The following is a 27,573-nucleotide window of genomic DNA, read 5'->3' on the forward strand; positions in this document are numbered from 1 at the left end:
GGGATCTGTGGAATCTGGGATCCATGGGATTTCTGGATCCCTGGGAATGGGGACAGGACACCCTCCCTCTCCGCCCCCGTCGCCATCAAGCCGTCCATCCCCGCGCTGGCTCGGGGATGTAATTAATGCCTCACAAAGGTCATTAGCGTTCCCCACTAATGAGCCTTTGATGCGCCCGCTCCGGGAGGGAGCACGGGGAAATTCAATTTCCCTGCCACAATCGGGTTAACGGGGGGGGGCTGAGCCTCGTTTTCTGCTTTAAATATTTCCCTCAAAGACTCTTTGCAGCGAGGGGGGCGGATTATTTTTAGCACGCTGGCTTCGATCGAGCTGGAATTACTCAGGCAGCAGCAGCAGCAGCAGCTCCGTGTGTGCAGCTCTGGAAGGGCCTCTCCTCCCTTCCTGCTTAACGTAAATAATTGGTGAATTAACTGGTAAAAAAAAAAAAAAAGAAAGAAAAAAGAAAAAGGCAAATGGCAGCGCAGCCCCAAATGCTGGAGAAATGCCTCGCAGGGAAACTGCAGCCCCGTGACTGCACTCGTGATGTGCAGGGCCAGAGAGGCTGGGGAGAGGGGATGGGATCAAAAATGGGATTTGGGGGGATCAAAAATGGGATTTGGGGCTCCAGAAATGGGATTGGGGGTCCAGAAATGGGATTGGGGGTCCAGGAATGGGATTGGGGCTTCAAAAAATGGGATTGGGGCTTCAAAAAATGGGATCTGGGGCTCGAGCAATGGGATTGGGAATTCAGAAATGGGATTGGGGTTCCAGAAATGGGATTTGGGGCTTCAGAAATGAGACTGGGGCTTCAGAAATGAGATTGGGGCTCCAGAAATGGGATATGGGGCTTCAAAAAGTTATATTCAGGGCTTCCAAAAATGGGATTTGGGGCTGAAAAATGGGATTTGGGGCTCCCAGAAATGGGATTTGGGGCTCCCCTAAATAGGATTTGGGCCCTGCAGGCGGTGCTGGGGTGTGCCCTGAGGTGGCCCTGTGCTCCCAGCAGCACCCTGAGCCTGGCAGAGCTGTGAGGACTGTGAGGACAGGAGCCAGGCCCTGCAGGACCGGCCCAGCAGCATTCCAGCCTTTATCACAGCCTGGAGCTGTGCACTCAGTGTTGGAGGGAAAGGCAGCACAGGGGGAGATCCTGAGTGCAAAAACTGGAAATCAAACTCTGTTCCATCCATCCATCCATCCATCCATCCATCCATCCATCCATCCATCCATCCATCCATCCATCCATCCGTCCATCCGTCCTTCCCTCCATCCCTGAGTGCAGACACTGCACTGCAAACTCTGCTCCGTCCCTCTCGTGCAGCCTTTGAGGCGTGGGCTGCCTCATCAGCCTCATGCAAAGGAGGTTTAAATGTGGTTGGAAAAGTTTGGTTTTTTTCCCTCCCCAAAATCAGTTGTCAAGGGTTTTTCTGTTAAAATAGAAAAACGTGTGAATTGAAATTCCTCTGTAGTTCATTATTTCTGTCCTGAATTAATTACTATTCAGCCTTCCTGAGAGGGACTTGGATTTGCTCTTGGCATCAGGCACGAGGAGGCTGCTGGGGCTTTGGAGATGGGGATGAGAACCCAAAACTGAGATGTTTTCAGGCCTAAACTCCTGTGTGGTTCTGTGAAAAATGGCAGGGATATTTGGAGGAGAGACTTTTGGGATGAGAACCCAAAACTGAGTTGATTTCCAGCCTAAACTCCTGTGAGGTTCTGTGAAAAATGGCAGGGATGTTTAGAGGGGAGACTTTTGGGATGAGAACCCAAAACTGAGGTGTTTTCCAGCCTGAACTGCTGTGAGATTGCATGAAAAATGGCAGGGATGTTTAGAGGAGAAGCTGTGGGAATAGGAACCCAAAACTGAGGTGTTTTCCAGCCTGAATTGCTCTGAGGTTCCATGAAAAATGGCAGGGATATTTGGAGGACAAGCTGTGGGGATGGGAACCAAATACTGAGATGTTTTCCAGCCTAAGCTGCTGTGAGATTCCATGAAAAATGGCAGGGATGTTTTGAGGAGAGGCTGTGGCGATGGGAACCCAAAATTGAGATGCTTTCCAGCCTGAAGTGCTGTGAGGGTCATGAAAAATGGCAAAGGATATTTGGAGGAGAATCTATGGGGATAAGAACCCAAAACTCAGGTGTTTTCCAGCCTGAACTGCTGAGAGGTTCTGTGAAAAATGGCAGCTAATTTTAGAGGAGAATCAATGGGGATGAGAACCCAAAACTGAGGTGTTTTCCAGCCTGAACTGCTGTGAGATTCCATAAAAATGGCAGGGATGTTTAGAGGAGAAGCTGTGGGAATAGGAACCCAAAACTGAGGTGTTTTCCAGTCTGAACTCCTGTGAGATTCCATGAAAAATGAGAAATGGCAGGGATATTTGGAGGAGAATCTATGGGGATAAGAACCCAAAACTGAGGTTTTTTCCAGCCTGAACTGCTGCGAGGTTCTGTGAGAAATGGCAGGAATATTTGGAGGAGAGGCTGTGGGGATGAGAACCCAAAACTGAGGTGTTTTCCAGTCTAAACTCCAGTGAGATTCCCCGATTTTCCATGAAAAATGAAAAATGGCAGGGATATTTGCAGGACAAGCTGTGGGGATGAACCAGGAACCCTCTGCTGGGGGCACACACAGCCCCAGACCAGAGGCGCAGCCCGTGTGTTCTGCTCTCCTCTTTGCTCTGTTTGTGCTGCATTTCCTGCAGTATCTGGGGCATGATGAGATGTTTGCTTGTCTAAACTGCTTATCTGAAACCTCTGGGGTTATTGTGTGTGCAAGATCCCTTCTCCTTTAATCTGCTCCCAGGAAGAAGCTCCGTGTTAAAATGGAGCAGAGCAGCTGTGGCTGCCCCTGGGTCCCTGGCAGTGCCCAAGGACAGGCTGGGCAGGGCTTGGAGCACCCTGGGACAGGGGGAGGTGTCCCTGCCATGGCAGGGGTGGCACTGGGTGGGCTTTGAGCTCCTTTCCCACCCAAAGCAGCCTGGGATGTTTCTGTGGTAAAATCTGTGGATTTCTGAGTTCCTCAGTGAGCATCTGTAGCTTCAGGGACTTCTGGGGGTCTTTGGTTCAGCCTTCCACTTGAAGCAGATGAACTCAATGCTTGGACTCAGCTAAAGGTCTTCTCCAACCTAAAGAATTCCATGGTTCCAAGCAGCACTGCAGCTGGAATTAGATCAGGTTAGTTCTGGCTTCGTGTAGCTTTGGAAACCTCCAGGGGCTGTGGGTCCTGTCCCTCTCTGGGGCAACTTCTCTGCTGGTTCTGGGCTTCTTTCTTCTGCCTCTGTCAGGGTCAGGATTGAAGCTCTCCAAATGGAATTTCACATTCAGACTCAGGTGTTTATTATTTCTTATATGTTTTACAAGTTGTGAGTTCTGCAGCGTTCTCTTAACAAGCTGCAAAATGGCCAACTGTCTTTCCCTACAAGGTCTTTTAAGGCTAAACTATCCAATTAAGAAATGACACCTAAATTTTTTCCACTTTTAACTCAATAACTGATCACTCAAAGTCCACAATGTGGACCTTTCTGTCCAGTTTAAAAAAAAAACCAAAAACTTCCAAATCCATGGAGAAGAAAGAAGAAGACGGAGAAGAAGAAGGTGAGGAAGGAGAAGAAGAAGGAGAAGAAGGTGGTGAGGGAGAAGAACAAAGTAAAGAAGGAGAAGAAGAAGGTGAGGAAGGAGAAGAAGGAGGTGAAGAAGAAGTGGAAGAAGGTGAAGAAGAAGGATCAGCCACTGCCCTAAAACCTCCATCCTGCCCCATATTTATTACCATACTCTAAAACCCCAAACTCCACATTTTCCACCCTGTGACATCACACGCTTGTACCCAACTCCACACCCACAATCCCAGTGCTCTCAATCAATTCTGGAAGCTTCTCCAGGTCAAACGCAGTGCTGTCCTGGGGTTCAGAGTCTGTCAGCACAGAAAGTCTGAAATTCTCAGCACGGAAAATCTGAAATTCCCAGCAGCCAGGGCTCCAACGCTTTTCTAGTGTTCAAGGTGGTACAGGAGAGGAGGAGGCAGAAGGGAAATAAAAGGGAAATCCAGCTGTGCTCATCTGCCTGCTGCTGCCCCAGGGGAAGCAGAGCCAGCACCTTTCCAGATGTGCATGGTCACACACCAGCTGGGTTTGGGGCAGGAATTCCCATGGAGCAGCTGCCCACAGGGGTGGTGAGGCTTCCTTGGGGAGCCGCTCAAAGAGCAGCTGAGGAGGAGCCTGTGCAGCACCCTGGAGGTGCCCTTGGTGCTCCAAAAACCCCTCAAGGCTCCTTCCAGCCTGCAAGAGTTGAAACGAGGGATGTGGGACTCCAGGCAGCTCTCCAAAATGCAGTTTATTGTATACAAAATGCAGTTTATTGTATCCAAGATGTTACAGCAGTCCAGGGTTGTGGTGACAGCTGCAGGCAGGCCTGGAGACCCTTTGGTTTTGATTACGATGTATTCTATACTTTTCTTTTGGTTACATTTCTTTATATACTTTTCTTTAGGTTACATTGCATTCTATACTTTTCTTTTGGTTACAATGCATTCTATACTTTTCTTTGCTGAGCATCTTAATACAGCAGAACCAATCTATACCTTAACTTTTACCTACAGCCTATCATAACTACTGTAATTACCATATTCATGTTACTGTTCTCCAATCACTAAAAGTCAGTGCATTACAGTTTAAGCTAGAAGTTGTTTTTCAGTTTTCTTGCAGTGGAAAATTCTGAGACCTTTTTTCTACTTGCCACATCTGCTGACTTGTTTGCCTTTTCTTTCTTTCTTTCTTTCTTTCTTTCTTTCTTTCTTTCTTTCTTTCTTTCTTTCTTTCTTTCTTTCTTTCTTTCTTTCTTTCTTTCTTTCTTTCTTCTTTGGGGTGGGTTTATCCTTTGCTCTAAGCCATACAAACCCCTTCTAACTAACACACCCTTTGCTTCCTTGGTTATCCAGCAAGACTGGCTCAGAAAGTCTTTTCTTCTATATCAAAACTTGCTTCATCTCTATTCCTTCATCAGACTCCACATTTAAAAATCTTTCTGTTAAGCACACATACCTGTGAGACTTTCTGGTCAAACTTTCATCCTTCCTAACACAACCCAAATTTTTGGAGGCTTTTTCCATCCTGTTCTCCTTTAAAGCTTTTCACTGTCGCAGTGGTTGTGGAAAATTTGGCAGCAGTTCCCCAGAGGGTAGGGGACCTCCAGCTGAACTGCTGGGCTGAGGGAGGTGATGGTGAAGTCCTCTTGGAGAGCTGGGGAAGGCTCCTATGGGCGCTGCTTCCCTTCCATCCACCTTTCTCCTGGAGCTGATCCCTGCTCGGGGCACAGCCCTTTTCCCTGGAAATGGCATTTTAGTTAAACCTCACAGCTCTTGTGTGCAAGGCTCCATAAGCCAGGGACAATAAATCGAAGTTGACTCCCAAACATTTCAGGAGCCAGGTCAGAGGTTCCCTCCGTGGTTTTTCTAAATGGAAATCCATCTTGTGTGTCCTCCCGGTGCAGTTTCCAGGAAGGACACGCCATCAGCCAGGAATTCCTGGGGTTTTCTGGGGCTGCAGCTCCAAAGCAGAGCCAGAGGAGTTCACAAACCTGTTCAGCTCCACCTCGGCTCTGTTTCCCAAAGGCATCCTGGAGTTCCCCATGCTGGGAGCTCTGTGGAGGAACAGAGCCCAGCACAGCTGTGCCAGGGAATGGGGACACAGAGGTCCCGTGGTGGCTCTGGGCTGTGCCCAGCCCTGTAGGGGCACGGCTCTGTGTCCTCCCACACCAGGCTGGCACAGCCCTGCTGCCCCTGCTCTCTCAGCAGAGCAGCTCCTTTCCCTTTCCTTTCCTTTCCTTTCCTTTCCTTTCCTTTCCTTTCCTTTCCTTTCCTTTCCTTTCCTTTCCTTTCCTTTCCTTTCCTTTCCTTTCCTTTCCTTTCCTTTCCTTTCCTTTCCTTTCCTTTCCTTTCCTTTCCTTTCCTTTCCTTTCCTTTCCTTTCCTTTCCTTTCCTTTCCTTTCCTTTCCTTTCTTTTCCTTCCCTTTCCCTTTCCCTTTCCCTTTCCCTTTCCCTTTCCCTTTCCCTTTCCCTTCCCAGGGACAGGACAAGGGGAAATGGCCTCAGGCTGTGCCAGGGCAGGCTCAGGGTGGATGTTGGGAACAATTCCCACCTGGAATTGTCCACCCCTGGCACAGCTGCCCAGGCTCCCCATCCCTGGAGGGATTTCAAAGCCCTGTGGATGTGGCACTTGGGGACAGGGGTCAGTGGTGGCCTGGGCAGTGCTGGGGATGGTTGGACGCCGTGGTCTCAGAGGGATTTCTGAGACCACAATCCCAGCCTGTCCTTGGGAAGACGCCGCAGGAGTTGAGTGCTGCTGTGCTGTGCCAAGGGGGTGTTTGTCACCCTCCACCAGCCAGGAGCTGTTTTGTCACCGCTCTGGGGTCAGCAGTGAGGGCTGTTCCAGCTGGGGAGCCCCAGCTGTGCCAGCACGTGTTTCTAGGAAGGCAAAGCTCAAGGCTCCACTGACCCCACAACTTTCAGATCCCCCTTTGAGCCCCGCGAGGCTCGGTCACGCCAGGAGCTGCACGGGGAGGGGGAGCAGCGTGCCCCGTCCCTGTCCCCGTGTCCCCATCCCCCTCAGGATGTGCCGTGACCTCACGGGCTGCTGTGACAGCCCGGGTGTTTTCCAGGAACCGTGTCACCCGTGTCACCCGTGTCACCCGCAGCGGGGGGACGTTCCCAGCGCCGCTGCTCTGCTGGCCGTGGAATGCAAATCAGGGCAGGCAGCTGCTGCCAGGGGTGACAAACCATTGACATGAAACCTTCAGGGCTTGGGGCACTTTCTCGAAGAATGTCGGGGTAGGGGGAGTGTCTCAAACAGGAGCCTTGGTGGCAAAAACATTCCCTCTTGTCGGGGTGTGACAGGAGTGGGCACTGCCAGCCTGGGGGTCACGGTGTGCCTTGGTGCAAGGAGTGGGCACAGCTGGAGTGGGGGGACAGGGGACAGAGATGGATGGGATATTGGGAATTGGGAATTGTTCCCTGGCAGGGATGGATGGGATCTTGGGAATGAGGAATTGTTCCCTGGCAGGGTGGGCAGGCCCTGGCACAGGGTGCCCACCCTGGATCCCTGGCAGTGCCCAAGGCCAGGCTGGACACTGGCACACCCTGGGACAGTGGGAGGTGTCCCTGCCGTGGCAGGGGTGGAATGGGCTGGGTTTGAGGTGGAGAAATTCCATTAAGTGATTCCATGGAGGAATTCCATGGGGAGCCTGGCCAAGTGAGCCTGGCAGAGTTCCCCAAGCCCTCCAGGAGCCCAGGTTTTTTGGGGTTTTTGGGATTTCTGGGACTCGAGGCCGTGGGCAGCACCTGGCAGAGCCCTGGGCTGTCCCTCAGCACTGAGGGGACACCACCAGCCCTGTTGGGGACAGCACTGTCACCTCTGCTGCAGAGCTGCTCTGGAGGCTGTTGGGATGGCGCAGCAGGAATGGGGTGGGCTAGACTGGAAGAAAATGTAAAATGAGATCTAAAAATTCACTCTGTCAGCAACAAGTCAAATTATATGACTAGATCTAAAATATAGCAGTGTAAAAATACATAAAATATCTATATATGTAATACATTAAATGCCTACATATGTAATGTATAAATATGTATGTATTATATAAATTTTATGTGATACATATATAAATATATTAAAAAATCTAAATTTTCATTTAGATATGCATAATTTATAAAATATTAAAATATTTTATAAATATGTAGAATGCATATTATATAAAATATATACACTGTATAAAAAGATATATTTTATATAAATATAAAAATATATTTGTAGTATATAAATATTATATATTTATATATAGTGAATATATAGCATTTATATACTACAAGTATATTTGTAATACATTTGTTGTATATAAATACTATATATTAATATAAATATATAAATAATATATATTTATATATTTGTAGTATATAAATACTATATAATTAATATTAATATACAATATATAAATTTTGTATAAATATATATGTAATATATTATTATATTACATATATAAATTATATAAGTATATATAAATATATCCATATATAAAATGTACATATATAAGCATACAATATAAATATATTAATAAATATATAAATAAATCTGAAAAAATATATAAATATCTACATATGTACTATATAAATATATAAATGCTTGCATAAAACATACAAAGCATGTGATTTTGTAAAAAACATCTCAAAACAGATAAAAATAGATAAAAATACATGAAAATACATCACAATTTAAAAATAAGTAAATGAAGCTCTACGCCTGTGGTGCCACCACCTCCCACAGCAGCCCCCGCCCATGCATCACACCCCATCCCTGCTGGCAATGGGAGCGCTCTGGGGCCCAGGCTGTCCGTGCCCATGTCCCTGTCACCTGTGTGTGTTTGGTGCCCAGGCTGTCCATGCCCATGTCCCTGTCACCTGTGTGTGTTTGGTGCCCAGGCTGTCCGTGCCCATGTCCCTGTCACCTGTGTGTGTTTGGGGCCCAGGCTGTCCATGCCCATGTCCCTGTCACCTGTGTGTGTTTGGTGCCCAGGCTGTCCCCTGCCCTGTCACCTGTGTGTGTTTGGTGCCCAGGCTGTCCCTGCCCATGTCCCTGTCACCTGTGTGTGTTTGGGGCCCAGGCTGTCCGTGCCCATGTCCGTGTCACCTGTGTGTGTTTGGGGCCCAGGCTGTCCCTGCCCATGTCCCTGTCACCTGTGTGTGTTTGGTGCCCAGGCAGTCCCTGCCCATTGCCCTGTGTGTGTTTGGGGCCCAGGCTGTCCGTGCCCATGTCCCTGTCACCTGTGTGTGTTTGGTGCCCAGGCAGTCCCTGCCCATTGCCCTGTGTGGCTTTAGGGCCCAGGCTGTCCCTGCCCGTTTCCCCATGCGTGTCTGTGTATTTAGGGCCCAGGCTGTCCCTGCCCCTTGCCCCGTGCCTGTCTGTGTGTGTTTGTTCCCACAGGGCCGGTGCCAGCCGTGCCCACGTGCCAAGGGCTCTCTCTGTGTCTCCGCAGGCGCAGGCCGCGGGCTCGGCCCAGCCCTCGCCCACCCATGGCCGCCCACCCGCCGGGCCCGTGCTCCAACGCTCGGCCTCAGCCGGCTCCACACCCACACACGGGGCCCAGGACGCGCTGCCAGGACTCGGGGGCGACGTGCACGAGGCCTTCACGCAAGGTGACAAGCATGGGGATGAGCCACCATGGCATGAGCGGGCATGGGGAGGGATTGTGCCCTGAGAGGGTGCCCAGAGCAGCTGTGGCTGCCCCTGCATCCCTGGCAGTGCCCAAGGCCAGGCTGGACATTGGGGCTGGCACACCCTGGCACAGTCCCAGGTGTCCCTGCCATGGCAGGGCTGGCACTGGGGGGGCTCTGAGCTCCCTTCCCACCCAACCCAGCTGGCATCCTGTCATCCCAAGGTGCTGCTGCCTGCCATGGCTCCGGGGCTGGGCTTCTCATTCTCAGCACACAAATCCTGTGGGGGGCAGATCTGGGGGGTTCAAGGGACAAACTGGGCCTGAAGGGGCTCCAGGAGAGCTGCAGAGGGACTGGGGACAAGGATGGAGGGACAGGAGCCAGGGAATGGCTCCCAGTGCCAGAGGGCAGGGCTGGATGGGATATTGGGAATGAGGAATTGTTCCCTGGCAGGGTGGGCAGGCCCTGGCACAGGGTGCCCACCCTGGATCCCTGGCAGTGCCCAAGGCCAGGCTGGACATTGGGACACCCTGGGACAGGGGAAGGTGTCCCTGGAGGTTTTGGAACCAGGTGATCCTTAAGGTCCTTCCCACCCACACCATCCCCTGATCCCACGTACAACACACACATAACTCACCATGCCAAGGCAATCATCACAATCCCCTTTCCTGTGCCCTGGACCAAATCTGGGGGCACACTTTGAATCTTTTGAACTTAATGAAGTTAATTTGTTTTTCTAAAGATGATCTTCCACAAGGGGAAGTTATGCCCACAAATCATTTCAAAATAAAACCTTACAAACCTGTTGTGTTTACAAACCTGGTGGTTGGACTGCCAGAAGAAACACAAGGGGTTTCAAGGCTCTTTTCTCCTTGTTGGCCCATCCAGAGCCTTTCATCTTTAGTGCCATAGGAGCATCCTGGAATGTGGAGCTGGGAGCAGCACAGCAGCAGGGCCTGGTGTTCCCATCTGTGGCAGACATGGAGGTTCTTTGTGGACATCCCCTCTTGGAAGCTGCACCTCCACCTGTCCCTAATGTTCTCCTCTCTGCCAGTGGAGAAAGAACAGAAAATCCTCCTGTCCCTATGGCACAGGTGTGGGCAGAGCCAAGGGATGGACAGCAATCCACAAAGGCTGGATTCGATGGTCTTGGAGGTCTATTCCAACTTCAGTGATTATCTCTGTGGACCTGGTGGTGTTCCCTGGGAAATCCTGCTGGGAATCACATCCCTGATTCCTGGGCAGTGAATGAGAACCCTCACCTGATAGAAAGGGGGTTTGTTTCTGTAAAATCTGACAGGTCACCTCAGCTGGACGTGGTTTCCCATCCCAGGGAGGGAAGATTGTGAATGGAAGCATCAAATCCCTTTGTCAGGTGGCCAGGTTCCTTCTCCAAACAAACCAAACATGGGAAGGAACCTGGCAGAAGTGAGGCTGCACCTCAACCCAAACAGGCTGTAGGTAACAGTGTGTGTTTATCAGTGCTCACTGCAGGTGTCACAGGTTTTATTGTAGGTGTGACAGGTACAGTGTGTATCTATCAGTGCTCATAGGAGGTGTCACAGGTTTTATTGTAGGTGTGACAGGTACAGTGTGTATTTATCAGTGCTGACTGCAGGTGTGACAGGTACAGTGTGTATTTATCAGTGCTCACTGGAGGTGTCACAGGTTTTATTGTAGGTGTGACAGGTACAGTGTGTATTTATCAGTGCTCATAGGTGTGACAGGTACAGTGTGTATTTATCAGTGCTCAAAGGAGGTGTAACAGGTACAGTGTGTATTTATCAGTGCTGACTGCAGGTGTGACAGGTACAGTGTGTATTTATCAGTGCTCACAGGAGGTGTGACAGGTACAGTGTGTATTTATCAGTGCTGACTGCAGGTGTGACAGGTACAGTGTGTATTTATCAGTGCTCACAGGAGGTGTGACAGGTACAGTGTGTATTTATCAGTGCTGACTGCAGGTGTGACAGGTACAGTGTGTATTTATCAGTGCTCACTGCAGGTGTAACAGGTACAGTGTGTATTTATCTGTGCTCACAGGTGTAACAGGTACAGTGTGTGTTTATCAGTGCTGACTGCAGTTGTGACAGGTACAGTGTGTTTTTATCAATGCTCACAGGAGGTGTGACAGGTACAGTGTGTATTTATCAGTGCTCACTGCAGGTGTGACAGGTACAGTGTGTATTTATCAGTGCTCACAGGAGGTGTGACAGGTACAGTGTGTATCTATCAGTGCTCACTGCAGGTGTGACAGGTACAGTGTGTATTTATCAGTGCTCACTGCAGGTGTAACAGGTACAGTGTGTATTTATCTGTGCTCACAGGTGTAACAGGTACAGTGTGTGTTTATCAGTGCTGACTGCAGTTGTGACAGGTACAGTGTGTTTTTATCAATGCTCACAGGAGGTGTGACAGGTACAGTGTGTATTTATCAGTGCTCACAGGAGGTGTGACAGGTACAGTGTGTATCTATCAGTGCTCACTGCAGGTGTGACAGGTACAGTGTGTATTTATCAGTGCTCACAGGAGGCGTATAACAGGTACAGTGTGTATTTATCAGTGCTCACTGCAGGTGTGACAGGCACAGTGTGTATTTATCAGTGCTCACTGCAGGTGTAACAGGTTTTACTGTGTGTTATCAGTGCTGACTGCAGGTGTGACAGGTACAGTGTGTATTTATCAGTGCTCACAGGTGTGACAGGTACAGTGTGTATTTATCAGTGCTCACTGCAGGTGTGACAGGTACAGTGTGTATTTATCAGTGCTCACTGCAGGTGTGACAGGTACAGTGTGTATTTATCAGTGCTCACTGCAGGTGTGACAGGTACAGTGTGTATCTATCAGTGCTCACAGGTGTGACAGGTACAGTGTGTATTCAACAGTGCTGACTGCAGGTGTTACAGGCACAGTGTGTATTTATCAGTGCTCACTGCAGGTGTAACAGGTTTTACTGTGTGTTATCAGTGCTGACTGCAGGTGTGACAGGTACAGTGTGTTTTTATCAATGCTCACAGGAGGTGTGACAGGTACAGTGTGTATTTATCAGTGCTCACAGGAGGTGTGACAGGTACAGTGTGTGTTTATCAGTGCTGACTGCAGGTGTGACAGGTACAGTGTGTATCTATCAGTGCTCATAGGAGGTGTGACAGGTACAGTGTGTATTTATCAGTGCTGACTGCAGGTGTGACAGGTACAGTGTGTATTTATCAGTGCTGACTGCAGGTGTGACAGGTACAGTGTGTTTTTTCAGTGCTCACAGCAGATGTACAGGATCCCTTTCCCAGCCCAGGATGGGGACAGCAGCTCCCTGAGCCCCAGGAGGACCTCAGGATCCCAGGATCCATTTCATGGTTCTCCTGCCCTGTGTTTGTGAGCAGCACAAGGGAGGGAATGGTCTTTGAGCTGCTTGGAGCCCCTGCTCATGGCAGGACAGGCAGATACTGCATCTTTCCTGATTTTCCTGCCTTCCCTGGCATCCCTGTTGGTTCTGTGTCCATCTGCCCTTTCCTGGGAAGGAGCAAAGGCCCTGGCAGGGCAATCCCTTCTAGCGGAGTCACCCCAGCATGTTCTTCACCTTCTCCTTTGGCTGATGGACCCATCAGGGGCACCTTGCTGCCTCTCCCTAAGGACTGCCCCTTCCTCAGGACCTGCTGTGGCTTTTCCAGGTTTTTAACTTGTAGTTTCCCAGGTTTTTATCTTGTGGCTTTTCCAGGTTTTTAACTTGTGGTTTCCCAGGTTTATAACTAGTGGTATTCCCAGGTTTATAACTAGTGGTATTCCCAGGTTTTTATCTTGTGGCTTTCCAGATTTTTATCTTGTGGCTTTTCCAGGTTTTTAACTCATGGCTTTCCCAGGTTTTGAACTTGTGGCTTTCCCAGCTTTTTAAACTAGTGGCTTTTCCAGGTTTTTATCTTGTGGCTTTCCCAGGTTTTTAACCTGTGGCTTTCCCAGGTTTTTAACTTGTGATTTTCCAGGTTTTTATCTTGTGGCTTTCCCGGTTTTTAATAGTGGCTCTCCCAGGTTTTTAACTAGTGGCTTTCCCAGATTAACTTGTGGCTTTCCCAGCTTTTTAAACTAGTGGCTTTTCCAGGTTTTTATCTTGTTGCTTTTCCAGGTTTTTAACTTGTGGCTTTCCCAGGTTTTAACTTGTGATTTTCCAGGTTTTTATCTTGTGGCTTTCCAGGTTTTTAATAGTGGCTCTCCCAGGTTTTTAACTAGTGGCTTTCCCAGGTTAACTTATGGCTTTCCCGGGTTTTTAACTAGTGACTTTCCCAGGTTTTTAACTTGTGGCTTTACCAGGTTTTTATCTTTTGGCTTTCCCAGGTTTTTAACTAGTGACTTTCCCAGGTTTTTAACTTGTGGCTTTACCAGGTTTTTATCTTGTGACTTTTCCACGTTTTTAACTTGTGGCTTTACCAGGCTTTTATCTTGTTGCTTTTCCAGATTTTTAACTTGTGGCTTTGCCAGGTTTTTATCTTGTTGCTTTCCCAGGTTTTTAAACTAGTGGCTTTCCCAGGTTTTTATCTTGTGGCTTTCCAGGTTTTTAACACCTGACAGCATCCCAGATGTGTGTTGTGAGGAGCCAGCTGTCAGTGGGGACCAAAACAAACCCAAGACACCCCCTCAGCACCCTGATTCTACTTCATCAAAAGCATTTCAGTTACTCCTTCTGCCTTTTGCACATCCACCAGACATTAAAAATGTGATGGTTGCACCTCTCGCTGTGCAACCCTTTAGGCCCTTTAGGCCCTTTTAAAATCTTAAATCTACTTTGCCTTTCTCCTAATCCTATCTCACAACAAAAAAATAAATGCATTAAAATAATTTTTTATCAATTATAAAAAGAAATAAAGTTTAAAATTTCCTTTATACCTTTTAAAATCTTAAACCTGCTTTACCTTTCTCCTAATCCTGTCTCACAACAAAAAAAAAATAAATACATTAATAATTAACCAACAGTAAAAACCACCATACTCATTAAAAAAACTCAAAAAATCTAAAATTAACAAACCAAAACCACTACACAAAATTAGTGGTTTTGTTTGTTTCTTTTTTGTTAATTAAAAAAAAAAAAGTTTTTTATCTGCTGCTGTCCAGGATCCATCTCCCCTGAAATAGGAATCTCTTTGAGTTAGGTCTCATAAGCATTTGGAGATTTATTTCACACCCAAGATAGCTCAGCTACCTTAGAAGGCATGAAATCAGCAGGATGGTTTTTGTGGCACTGTTAGAAACAAAAAAAGTTTTAATAAAAGGCAAAATAACAAAACCCTTTACAGAGAAAAACTAATCTAAGTGCAAAAAACCCTCATGGCCCTGGTAAAACACCTCATAAAAGCTGTTAGTTTCTTTGTTCTCTTCTTTTTCTAGTAAATTGCTCAGACAGGACTTTTCAGCTCCCGTCCAATTAACTATCCTTAAGTTTAAAATGAAGTCCCCCAAACCCTATAAAACACCTTTTTCACCTAATCAAAAATAAAAACTCCTAAACTTATTTCCTTTTTAAAAAGACAAAAGATAGTTTTGTCACTCCGTCAGCAAAAAACACATTCCTGTACTCCCCTGCTTTTGGGAGCCAGTTCGGGTGGGGAAAAGGGACACTGGGCAGTGGCAGTGCAGCCCCTGCTGATGCTGTGTGTGTCACTGTGTCACTGTGTCACTGTGTCACTGTCAGTGTCACTGTCACTGTGTCACTGTCACTGTCACTGTCCCAGGGTGATCAGGGCATGGGGCACAAGGGACTGGTCCTGCATCTCCCCTGCTTTGGGGGCCAGCCCAAGGTGGGGACAGGGGACACTGGGCAGTGGCAATGGAGCCCCTGCTGATGCTGTGTGTGCCACTGTCACTGTCACTGTGTCACTGTCAGTGTCACTGTCACAGGGTGGTCAGGGCATAGGGCACACGGGGGTGTTCCAGTTCCATCTCCCCTGCTTTGGGGCCAGTCCAGGTGGGGACAGTGAGGCTAAATTGGGTTCAGGGGACCCTGGGCAGTGGCAGTGCAGCCCCTGCTGATGCTGTGTGTGCCACTGTCACTGTGTCACTGTCACTGTCACTGCTCTGTCACTGTCACAGGGTGATCAGTGCATGGGGCACACGGGGCTGTTGCAGACCCATCTGCCCTGCTTTGGGAGCCCCCCCAGGTGGGGACAGGGGACGCTGGGGGCAGTGGCAGTGGCAGTGCAGCCCCTGCTGACCCTCTGTGTGTGTCACTGTGTCACTGTCACTGTGTCACTGTCAGTGTCACTGTCCCAGGGTGATCAGTGCATGGGGCACACGGAGGTGTTCCAGTTCCATCTCCCCTGCTTTGGGAGCCAGCCCAAGGTGGGGACAGGGGACGCTGGGGGCAGTGGCAGTGGCAGTGCAGCCCCTGCTGACCCTCTGTGTGTCCCTGCCAGGTACGAGGAGGAACCTGCGCAATGACCTGCTGGTGGCAGCTGACTCCATCACCAACACCATGTCCTCGCTGGTGAAGGAGCTGCACTCGGGTAAGGGCTGAGCCACAGCTTGGAGATTTGTCCTTAGATTTAGCTTCTGTCAAAACTGTTTTTCTGTTAACTGTTATTTCTGTTCTGTTGTTTTCTGTAATGTGAGGTTGCGTGTCCACGTTCTCAGTGAAAAATCACTTTTACACCCAACACCACTCCCTGGGCAGTGCTGGGTGATGATCCAATGACACAGTCACAAGGCAGAGCAGGTTTTTGGGGTGAGTGTCCCCAGATTCCTGCAGTACCTGGGCAGCAGGTGAGACCCTCTGCTGTGCCTCCCCATCAGATGATGCAACCACGTCTCAATAGCTGTACAGGAGGCCACTTTCACCCCTTGTGGTTAAACAATGACGTGGAAAACAGCTAATTACTCCCTCTGAGCCTGTTCCCCGTGCCAGGGGAGCTGAACACCCCTCTGGGGCTGGGGCAGCTCCTGCCTCTCCCAGGGAAGTGTCTCCTGACCCTTGTCAGCAGCAGGGCTGGGACCATGCAGTGCTGCAGCACTAAATCCTGCTTCCAGGAGGATTTCTGCATGGAAAGAAAGGGCTGGCAGGCTCTGAGAGGGCTCTCCAGAGCTGGAAGGCTCTGAGAGGGCTCTCCAGGGTGCAGTCCCATCCCTGGATGTGCCCAGGGACGGACTGAACTCAGTGCTCTGGGCTGGGGACAAACAGGGGAGCAGTCACAGCTTGGACTCTGTGGAGGCCCTTGGGCAAGGTGGAGGTGCTGTGGTTCTGTTCTGGGCTGGTTTTGGTGCTGAGGAGGAAGAACAGAAATGTCCTGTGTCTGTCCCTGCCCTTTGGCAAGGTGAAGGTGCTGTGGTTCTGGTTCTGTTCTGAGCTGGTTTTGGTGCTGAATAAGAAGGGAAGTGCCCTGTGTCTGTTCCTGCTCTTTCCCAAGTTGAAGGGCGTTGTGGTTCTGTTCTGGGCTGGTTTTGGTGCTGAGGAGGAAGAACAGAAATGTCCTGTGTCTGTCCCTGCTCCCTGCTGGAGCCAGCACCAAGTTCCCCACACATTTTGGGTGACCCACGAGGCTCTGCCATGGTGGTGGTGGAGCCTGCAGGGGTGAACAGGGGGGTCTCACTGCCCAGCAGTAAATCCCCCTCCAGCCCCATGTCCTGGCAGCAGAGGCAGCTCCAGTTAATAAAGCTGTCCACGGATGACACAGCACCAGCAGGGCCATGCCAAGGCCACCAGCTCCCCCATAAATCACCTCAGCTCTGCCCCCAGGGCTCAAACACGGAGAGCAAACCTCTGCCCAGGCTCTGCACTCGTCCCTTTTTGCTTTGCAGAGCACAGGGAGTGTTGTAGAGTCACAGAATTGTGGAACAGCCTGAGTCAGAGCCACAGGGATCCAGCTGCTGACCCTGCCCAGGACACCCCAGCAATCCCAGCCTGTGCCTGAGGGCATTGCCCACAGCTTTCCCTGATCTCCATCCCAAACCCCTGACACAGCTGCAGCCACCCCCAGGGTCCATCCCTGGCCACCAGCCATGCCAGGGCCCTCCAAAGCTGTGTGGCTCACCAGGGAGTGGGAATGGAATGAGAATGGAGCTGCTGACAGGCTCGTGCTGGAGGAGATGCAGAGAGCAGGGAAGGCTCCCCTGGAAGTGTCTGCGATGGTGTCATTTGTGCAAATGAGGAAGAGCATGAGTTATCCTCAGCTGATGGAGCCAGCAGGATTTCACACGTCGTGTCCCGAGGGGAGCTGTGGGAACAGACAGCTCCTGCAGCGTGGGGAGGGCTGGGATCCAGGGGGGCTGCAGATCCCTTCCCTTCCCTTCCCTTCCCTTCCCTTCCCTTCCCTTCCCTTCCCTTTTCCCTTTTCCCTTTTCCCTTTTCCCTTTTCCCTTTTCCCTTTTCCCTTTTCCCTTTTCCCTTTTCCCTTTTCCCTTTCCCTGTCCCAGGAGGAGACACTCACAGCAGCACCACCCCGTCCTCCCATGGCGCCCAGGGTGCCCTGATGGCCCCAGCCACCTTCTCCTGCCATGGTGCTGGGGAGGGATGGCTGGAGAACAGGAAAGGTTCGTCCCCAGAGGGTGCTGGCACTGCCCAGGCTGCCCAGGGATGGGCACTGAGGCTGCCAGAGCTCCAGGAGCCTTTGGGCACAGCCACACCGCAGTGCCACAGCCACACCAAAGTGCCTCTCACACTCCCAGTGCTGCTGGGCAAACACTGATCCATTTTTACTCCATTTTTACTCCATTTTTACTCCATTGTTGCTCCATGCGAGCTCCAAAGGAGCAGCTTCAGGGCTGCTGCTCTGCAGGGAACCAAGGCAATTCCTTTGCTGGCTGTTCCTGACCCCACACTGAGCTCCAGGTCCCAGTTTTGGTCATTCCAGAGCTGCCTGATCTCCTCAGCTCTCCCTACAAGGACCCACTGGAGCTGTGTGACCCCCATATGTCACCATGCTGCTCTATGTACATGACCTATTGTGTAAAATTTAATTTATTTAATTTTTCTTACATTTAATTATTTAATTTATTTTAATTTAATTAATTAATTAATTTATTTTATTATAATTAATATAATATAATATAATATTATTATATTAAAAGATAATATTATATTATCTTTTTATATAATTATATAATTTATTATATATAATTATATATTATATATAATATGTATATGTATTATATAATTTATTATATATAATATAATAAATATAATATATTTATAAAATATATAATATATAAATATTGTATATTTAATTTATTTTATTTTATTAATTTTAATTAATGCAGGGGAAAATAAATGTTTGTTTGAAGATGTTACTCCCTATCACAGTAAATTCAAAAATCAGACCTCATGGTGCAACCATGCTTCTTTAGTTCAGCCTGCATTTGATATTCCCCTCCAGTTACCACATAGAATATAATAAAATTATATTTATTATATTTTTTAAATAATAAAAATAAATAAATATAATAAATAAAATAAAAACCCTGAAGGGGTTTAAGGCCCTGTGGATGTGGCGGGGACATGGGGCACTGGTGGCCTTGGGAACTGGGAGGAAAGTGGACTCGATGGTCTGAGGGATTTTCCACCCCCAACAATTCCACGATTGCCTCTCTCCTCTCACCCCCCAGTCTCATGTCTGCTTTTCCTCTTTGTGTTTTTTCCTGAAGCAGAGGAAGAAGACGAGGAAGAAACAGAGAAGCTGCAGAATGGAAAGGATAGAGGTGAGGGGACAAACCTGTCTGAGAGCTCTGCAGCGTTTTCTGACCACTCCTCTGGGGCTTCACTGCCTCCCTTTGCACCCCACGGGGGCCCCTGGGTGCAGGTGGATGTCCCAGGTGCAGGTGGATGGCCCTGGGTGCAGGTGGATGTCCCTGGGTGCAGGTGGATGTCCCCGGGTGCAGGTGGAGGAGCAGGTGGATAGCTCTGGGTGCAGGTGGATGGCTCTGGGTGCATGTGGATGTCCCAGGTGCAGGTGGATGTCCCCGGGTGCAGGTGGAGGAGCAGGTGGATGGCTCTGGGTGCAGGTGGATGTCCCCAGGTGCAGGTGGATGTCCCAGGTGCAGGTGGATGGCTCTGGGTGCAGGTGGATGTCCCTGGGTGCAGGTGGATGGCTCTGGGTGCAGGTGGATGTCCCCAGGTGTAGGTGGATGTCCCCAGGTGCAGGTGGATGGCTCTGGGTGCAGGTGGATGTCCCAGGTGCAGGTGGATGGCTCTGGGTGCAGGTGGATGTCCCTGGGTGCAGGTGGATGTCCCAGGTGCAGGTGGATGTCCCAGGTGCAGGTGGATGGCTCTGGGTGCAGGTGGATGTCCCAGGTGCAGGTGGATGTCCCTGGGTGCAGGTGGATGTCCCCAGGTGCAGGTGGATGTCCCAGGTGCAGGTGGATGGCTCTGGGTGCAGGTGGATGTCCCCAGGTGCAGGTGGATGTCCCAGGTGCAGGTGGATGGCTCTGGGTGCAGGTGGATGTCCCTGGGTGCAGGTGGATGGCTCTGGGTGCAGGTGGATGTCCCAGGTGCAGGTGGATGGCTCTGGGTGCAGGTGGATGTCCCTGGGTGCAGGTGGATGTCCCAGGTGCAGGTGGATGGCTCTGGGTGCAGGTGGATGTCCCTGGGTGCAGGTGGATGGCTCTGGGTGCAGGTGGATGTCCCTGGGTGCAGGTGGATGCCCCTGGGTGCAGGTGAATGTCCCTGGGTGCAGGTGGATGTCCCCAGGTGCAGGTGGATGTCCCAGGTGCAGGTGGATGGCCCTGGGTGCAGGTGGATGTCCCAGGTGCAGGTGACTCTGGGTGCAGGTGAATGTCCCTGGGTGCAGGTGGATGTCCCCAGGTGCAGGTGGATGGCCCTGGGTGCAGGTGGATGCCCCTGGGTGCAGGTGGATGGCTCTGGGTGCAGGTGACTCCAGGTGCAGGAGGATGGTTCGGGGTGCAGGTGGATGGCTCTGGGTGCAGGTGGATGGCTCTGGGTGCAGGTGGATGGCTCTGGATCAGATGCCTCTGGGTGCAGGTGGCTCTGGATGCAGGTGGCTCTGCTGGAGCAGCCCCTGGCAGGTGTTGTGGCTCTACCCTGGCATGTGTCACCTCCCAGCCCTGGTCCCTGTCCCCAGCAGCTGCCACAGGCCAGCGTTACAGTCCTGTCCTGTGCTCAGCTTTTCTCACAGCAAGGGTCACACATGGAAATGTGAGAGAGGAGGAGGAGCTGCTCCAGGGGCTGTGAGAAACCCATCCCATGGTGACCATAGCTGGACAAGTGTCCCTGTGCCAATGGGGATCCATCCCATGGTGACCATGGCAGGACAAGTGTCCCTGTGCCAGTGGGGATCCATCCCACAGTGACCATGGCAGAAGTGTCCCTGTGCCAATGGGGATCCATCCCACGGTGACCTTGGCAGGACAAGTGTCCCTGTGCCAATGGGGATCCATCCCATGGTGACCTTGGCAGGACAAGTGTCCCTGTGCCAATGGGGATCCATCCCATGGTGACCATGGCAGGACAAGTGTCCCTGTGCCAATGGGGATCCATCCCACGGTGACCTTGGCAGAAGTGTCCCTGTGCCAGTGGGGATCCATCCCACGGTGACCTTGGCAGGACAAGTGTCCCTGTGCCAATGGGGATCCATCCCATGGTGACCATGGCAGGACGAGTGTCCCTGTGCCAGTGGGGATCCATCCCACGGTGACCTTGGCAGGACAAGTGTCCCTGTGCCAATGGGGATCCATCCCACGGTGACCTTGGCTGGACAATTGTCCCTGTGCCAGTGGGGATCCATCCCATGGTGACCATGGCAGGACAAGTGTCCCTGTGCCAATGGGGATCCATCCCATGGTGACCTTGGCAGGACAAGTGTCCCTGTGCCAGTGGGGATCCATCCCATGGTGACCTTGGCAGGACAAGTGTCCCTGTGCCAATGGGGATCCATCCCATGGTGACCTTGGCAGGACAAGTGTCCCTGTGCCAGTGGGGATCCATCCCATGGTGACCTTGGCAGGACAAGTGTCCCTGTGCCAATGGGGATCCATCCCACGGTGACCTTGGCAGGACAAGTGTCCCTGTGCCAATGGGGATCCATCCCATGGTGACCTTGGCAGGACAAGTGTCCCTGTGCCAGTGGGGATCCATCCCATGGTGACCATGGCAGGACAAGTGTCCCTGTGCCAATGGGGATCCATCCCACGGTGACCTTGGCTGGACAATTGTCCCTGTGCCAGTGGGGATCCATCCCATGGTGACCTTGGCAGGACAAGTGTCCCTGTGCCAATGGGGATCCCAGAGGCAGTGCCGCCAGTGTCTCAGGAGGTCCCTCCCTGTCACCCCCGTGTCCCTGGTGTCCCAGGCTCTCCATCCCAGGAGTTATCCCAGAGCTGGGAGGGATCCTCGTGGCCTCGGGGTGTTCAGGGCAGCCTGAGGGAGGCAGTGCCAGCATCTGCTCCTCTCCCAGGGCCAGGACCTCCCTCAGGGCTCTCCTGGCTCCTGCTCTGGGTGTTCCAAACCCAAACAGAGGAACAGCCTTGGCCGGGTGTGAATCAGCCCCGGCGTTTGTCTCGCTCGAGCCAAACCCCGCTCCAGCATCAACAGAGCAGGGTTTGGAGGCTGCTTTTGTTGCACACACACATTTCCTGCTGGCTCAGCTGCCGCGGCATTGCTCCCAGCACAGCTCACCGCCCTGGGCTTCCCCATCCCTGCCTCGTTCGGGGCACCCAGGTGTTTGGAACTGCTCTGTTCCTCTGCCCACCCGCGGCTGAGCTGAGCGCGGTGGGGAGCTGGACTTTGGCTCAAACAGGAGTTTTGCAGAGCAGACCCAGCTCTCAGGACCCTCTCTGCCCCAGAACATTCCTCATCACTGGAATATTTGAGATGCTTAGCAGATGATCCGCGCGGCTCTTTCCAAATATGCATTGTGTCTGGCATGGGAAACGGGGCAGGGGGAGGCTGAGGCACGGCAGATGGTGGATGGAGCAGAGATGGAGCACAAACTCTCCCCAATTACTCCAGCCCAGACGTGTCCAAGAGCAGAGCCGGGTCCAAGAGCCTCGGTGTGGAATGTAAATACTGTCCCTGCCAGGGGAAAAAGCACTTTATTGCAGTCCCAGAGCCGGTGAGGTCAGCCTCTGGCAGGGAGAGCCGGGAATGATCAGTGTGGAGCTGCAGGGGCTGGGGGACAGCAGGGAGGGGTGACACCGGAGCCAGGGAGCTGTGGCCGGGGGCTGCAGGGGTGGGGAGCCCACAGTGAGCCCTGGGTTCAGCAGCGTTCTCATTTTGGGATGAACAATAGGAAAAAGCAGCTCAGGGGGGTCCCCAGCCCCTGCACCCCACCAAAACCAAGGCGGGGGCTGGTCCTCACTGCCACGGACTCAGAGAATCACCCCAGAATGGTTTGGATGGGGAAGGGACCTCAAAGCCCACCCAGTGCCACCCCTGCCATGCCAGGGACACCTCCCACTGTCCCAGGTGCTCCCAGCCTGGCCCTGGGCACTGCCAGGGATCCAGGGGCACTTCTCTGGGCACCCAGGGCCTGCCCACCCTCCCAGGGAACAATTCCTGCCCAATATCCATTCCAAATCGACCTTGTTTTGATTTAATGCCACACCTAGGGACAGCATCATCCTTGGGCTTCCTCACAAGTTTCTCCATGTGGTTATTTCCTATTTCCCTGCTGTGTTTTTGTTTTATTCCCAATTAATGAACCCCAGCCCTCCCTTCCCTGCTGGAGAGGCTGACCTTCAGTGGAGCAGGGCTGGATTTGGGGGATGAAATCCTCTACGAGGAGGATTTGTTGCACACACACGTTTCCCGCTTTGATTTGTGTCACAAATCCCGCTCAGTGCATCCCCTGAGGTTTGGGACAGTCCCAGGTGTCCCTGCCGTGGCAGGGCTGGCACTGGGGGGGCTCCGAGGTCATTCAGGGATCCCATGGAATGCCCCTGCCCATCCTGGCCAAAGCTGAGCTCCTGCATCCCCCTGTCCCCAGGGGACAGTCCCTGGCGTGTTTGGGGTGGCACCGAGCTGGCAGAGGGGGCTGTGCCCCTGGGACATGCCCAGGCTGGAGAAACGCCCTGTGAGACCCTCGTGCAGCTCAGCAGGGACAGGGCCGAGCCCTGGGGAGGTGCCCAGGTGCCAGGACAGGCTGGCAGGGGCAGCCTGGCACGGGGACACCGAGGTGACCCCGCGGCAGTGACGTGTCCCTGTCAGGCTCTGTGGCTCCTGTGGCATTCCTGGCAAGGAGGGCACAGCCCTGCCCCTGTGCCTGGCACCAGAGAGGCCACCCTGGACAGCAGGGACAGGGAGGGACCATGGCACCCAGGGAGGTGGCACCTGGAGGGGCTGAGGGCACCGGGATCAAAGCCCAGGGTGGGAATGGCAGGGAAACTGAGGCAGGATCTTTCTTCTCTGTGGTGCTGGGTGTGTGGTGTTCACGGGGGTCCCAGGGTGAGGGAAGAGAATCTGACTCCATGTTCCAGAAGGCTGATTTATTATTTTATGATATATATTATATTAAAACTATACTAAAAGAATAGAAGAAAGGATTTCATCAGAAGGCTGGCTTAGAATAGAAAAGGAATGATCACAAAGGCTTGTGGCTGGGGCTCTCTGTATGAGCCAGCTGACTGTGATTGGCCATTAATTACAAACAGCCACAGGAGCCCAATCCCAGATGCACCTGTTGCATTCCACAGCAGCAGATAATCAATGTTTGCATTTTGTTCCTGAGGCCTCTCAGCTTCTCAGGAGGAAAAACGCTAAGGGAAGGGTTTTTCATAATTCATGTGTGTGACACGTGGGGAGAAGGGGCAGGAATCAATTCTGTCCCACCACAGCAGTAAGAGCTGGGGGCACATCCTCATTTCGTGGGACAGGAAACGCTCCCCGTGCTAACCTGTCCTTCCCTCTTTGCAGGTTAGGAGGGAGCACAGGCTGGACAGCAGCTCAGGTAAGGATGGACACCTGTCCCACCCCCTGGGCTCCTGTCCCCTCCTGGGCTCCTGTCCCCTCCTGCTCTTGTCTCCCGTTTCTGCACCAGGAAGGTCCCACCTGCCCATCCTCCACTCAAAAGGATGTTTTCCTCAGAACTATGGAATGGGTTGGGTTGGAAGGGATCCTAAATCCCACCCAGTGGCATCCCTGCCATGGCAGAAACACCTTCCACTGTCCCAGAATGGTCCAGCCTGGCCTTGGGCACTGCCAGGGATCCAGGGTGGGCACCCTGTGCCAGGGCCTGCCCACCCTGCCAGGGCACAATTCCTCATTGCCAATATCCCATCCATTCCTGCCCTCTGGCAGTGGGAGCCATCCCCTGGGTCTGTCCCTCCATCCCTGTCCCCAGTCCCTCTGCAGCTCTCCTGGAGCCCCTTCAGGCCCTGCCAGGGGCTCTGAGCTCTCTCCAGGGTGGGCAAACACCATCACCCCCATCTCTGCCAGCCTTATCTCCCATTTATTGTCCCTTCTGTCAGGAGAGGAAACAGGAGCCCGTGGTGATGGACGCTGTCCAGACAGACCAAAAATACCCTGTCTGCCCCCAGAAAAGCAGGGCCGTGAGTTAATAACCAGGCACAACAGATGGACAGACAGACAGGTGCAGGGAGGGCGGGAGGGGCAGGGCTGGAGCCCGCAGTGTCTCCAGGGAGATCCTTATCTCCCCCACCTGAAAAGCTGCGGGGAGCAGGCTCGGGTTTCCTCAGCCTCTGGAAGTTTGCCATGACGCCCATCACCACTCCCGGTGGGCAGGAGGCAGAAAATCCTCCTGGGTGCACCAGAGGGGACAAAAATCCTGCCTGGATGCACCAGGAAGGACAAAAATCCTGCCTGGATGCACCAGAGGGGACAAAAATCCTGCCTGGATGCACCAGGAAGGACAAAAATCCTCCCTGGATGCACCAGAGGGGACAGCAGGACATGGGGACAGCAGGAACACGGGGACAGCAGGAACACGGGGACAGCAGGACGTAGGGACAGCAGGGCATGGGGACAGCAGGGACCCTCCTCTGGGACCCCCTCCCTCTCCCTGGGGATGGCAGGCACCAGGCAGGACAAAGCTTCCACCTCTCCCCGATGCCCAGGGGCCAGGAGAAGCAGTTGTGGATCCAGAGCAGGATTCTGTGGGACAATCCCAGCAGCAGCTCGCACCAAACACCCTCTGCCAAGTGAAGAAAGGGGGTTTGCCCTTTTCCCCACCTGCCAGCAGTGCAAGGAGAGAGCCCCAGAGGGGCTCAGGAGCCTTTCTGGCAGTTTTTGCATTAGGAATTCAAGTCCTGCCTGATCTGGGAAACAATCTGGTAACTCAAGAAGGAGTGAAATTGCAGTGCTGGAGGGGGAGGCAGCACGGGCAGCCGCAGAGTGAGGCTTTCCTCACCCCTGAAAGGCTTTGGAGAAAGGGACATGAGTGACCCTGCCACCCCCAGGGCTGGAGGGGACGGGGGGAGCTCCAATTTCCCCCTCCCCAGAGCCCAGTGGGGCCTCAGGCACATGAGAGAATGAGAGAATAAATGAGAGACCATGAGAAATGAGGGAGAGGAACCAGCCAGGCTCCTGGATCCTACAGAAAGATGGGAAAGGACAAAAGGAGGGCAAAAATAACCCTTTACACTGCGGTGGCTCTTCCTGCAGGGAGAATTTCCCCATGGAAAGGGGGTCAGGCCTTGGCAGGGGCTGCCCAGGGAGGTTTGGAGGTGGCACTCAGGGCACAAGGTGAGGATTGCACTTGGTGACCCCAGAGGTTTTCCCTGTCCCCAAGTGCCACAGGGCTTTGAAACCCTCCAGGGATGGGCACTGCAAACCTCCCTGAGCAGTTGCAAGGCCTGAGCCCCCTTTCCATGCAGGAATTCCTCCTGGTGCCCACCCTGAGGCCATTTCCCCTTGTCCAGAGCAGCTGCTGCAGGGCAGAGAGCTGGGGGCTCCTCCTGGGGAAAATGACCCCAAACTATCACAGAGTGCCTGAGGAAGGTCATTCACAGAGACCTGAGCTGCAAACAGCTCCAGGCAGAGATTGCTGGAACCTCACAGAATCCCAGGATCATTCAGGCTGGAAAATCCCTCCCAGCCCACCCAGTGCCAGCTGTGCCCAGTGCCCACCTTGTGCACTTAGTGCCACATCCAGGTGCCACCTGCAGGGATGGGCACTCCAAACCTCCCTGGGCAGCCCCTGCCAAGGCCTGAGCACCCTTTCCATGCAGAAATTCCTCCTGATGTCCACCCTGAGCCTGCCCTGGCCCAGCCTGAGGCCATTTTCCCTTGTCCTGTCCCTGTTCCCTGGCTGTCCCCTCCTGTCAGGGACTTGTGCAGAGCCACAAGGGCCCCCCTGAGCCTCCTTTTCTCCTGCCCTGGCCCATCCTGAGGCCATTTCCCCTTGTCCTGTCCCTGTTCCCTGGCTGTCCCCTCCTGTCAGGGACTTGTGCAGAGCCACAAGGGCCCCCCTGAGCCTCCTTTTCTCCAGGCTGAGCCCCTTCCCAGCTCCCTCAGCCCCTCCTGGGGCTCCATTCCCTTCCCAGCTCCCTCAGCCCCTCCTGGGGCTCCATTCCCTTCCCAGCTCCCTCAGCCCCTCCTGGGGCTCCATTCCCTTCCCAGCTCCCTCAGCCCCTCCTGGGGCTCCATTCCCTTCCCAGCTCCCTCAGCCTCTCCTGGGGCTCCATTCCCTTCCCAGCTCCCTCAGCCCCTCCTGGGGCTCCATTCCCTTCCCAGCTCCCTCAGCCCCTCCTGGGGCTCCATTCCCTTCCCAGCTCCCTCAGCCCCTCCTGGGGCTCCATTCCCTTCCCAGCTCCCTCAGCCTCTCCCGGGGCTCCATTCCCTTCCCAGCTCCGTTCCCATCCCTGCTCCCAGCACTGCTGGCTCTGGGGCCGGGTGGGATCTCTGGGGGATTTCTATGGGATTCCTGTGGGGTCTCTGCAGTGTCTCTGCAGGATTCCTGTGGGGTCTCTGCAGGACCCCTGGGGGATTTCTGGGTGATCTCTGCAGGGTCCCCGCAGTCCCTGACGGGTTTTCCCGGTGCCGCAGGCTCGGAGGATGCTCCTGCGACCGAGGGACGTCTCCCCCCCTCAGAAGAGGCCGTTCCAGCCCATCCATCACCATCGTGCAACTGTGACCGATCTCCACCACCTGGAGCCAGCACCGGGAGCTGTCCCGAGGCCTCTCCTGCCCCTCAGGCCATTGCATGCACCCTCGGTGTGTTCCCGCCCGGCTCGGCCGCTCAGGCAGGCTTAAAAAACAAAAATAACACCTGAAAGGACACTGCTGGTGGCTCTGTGTGCTGCTCCCTCCCAGGGTCCCCCCAACAGAGCCACTGTCACCCCCACGGGGTCACTGCCCCTGGCTCTGTCCCTCCCCTCTGTGCATGGAGCAGAGGGCAGCAGCCCCCAGGATCACCCCTGCACAAAACCGGGGGGGCTCAGCCTTAAAAACCCACCTGGAGCTCCTGCAGGGGGGGTTCGGCCTTAAAAACCCACCT

At 52.6% G+C, this 27,573-nt stretch overlaps 1 protein-coding gene across 7 annotated transcripts in view; it reads left to right on the top strand.

Annotated features, from left to right (window-relative positions):
* The window catches only part of DTNB (dystrobrevin beta), a 131,832-nt gene extending 104,476 nt beyond the window's left edge, over nucleotides 1–27,356 (top strand). For 4 of the 7 annotated variants that reach the window (XM_063153271.1, XM_063153277.1, XM_063153274.1 and 1 more), the window contains 5 exons: nucleotides 9,016–9,175; nucleotides 15,592–15,681; nucleotides 18,812–18,865; nucleotides 24,033–24,066; nucleotides 27,123–27,356. In XM_063153271.1, coding sequence (XP_063009341.1) covers nucleotides 9,016–9,175; nucleotides 15,592–15,681; nucleotides 18,812–18,865; nucleotides 24,033–24,037 — 309 coding nt within the window. In that variant the 3' untranslated portion in view covers nucleotides 24,038–24,066; nucleotides 27,123–27,356. Of the gene's footprint in view, nucleotides 1–9,015; nucleotides 9,176–15,591; nucleotides 15,682–18,811; nucleotides 18,866–24,032; nucleotides 24,067–27,083 lie in introns of all 7 variants that reach the window. The other 3 variants (XM_063153272.1, XM_063153276.1, XM_063153275.1) reach the window with 3 other exon arrangements.
* The last annotated feature ends 217 nt before the right edge of the window (nucleotides 27,357–27,573 follow it).

Source organism: Melospiza melodia, chromosome 3 (assembly GCF_035770615.1).
Source record: "Melospiza melodia melodia isolate bMelMel2 chromosome 3, bMelMel2.pri, whole genome shotgun sequence".
Taxonomy (NCBI): Eukaryota; Metazoa; Chordata; class Aves; order Passeriformes; family Passerellidae; genus Melospiza; species Melospiza melodia.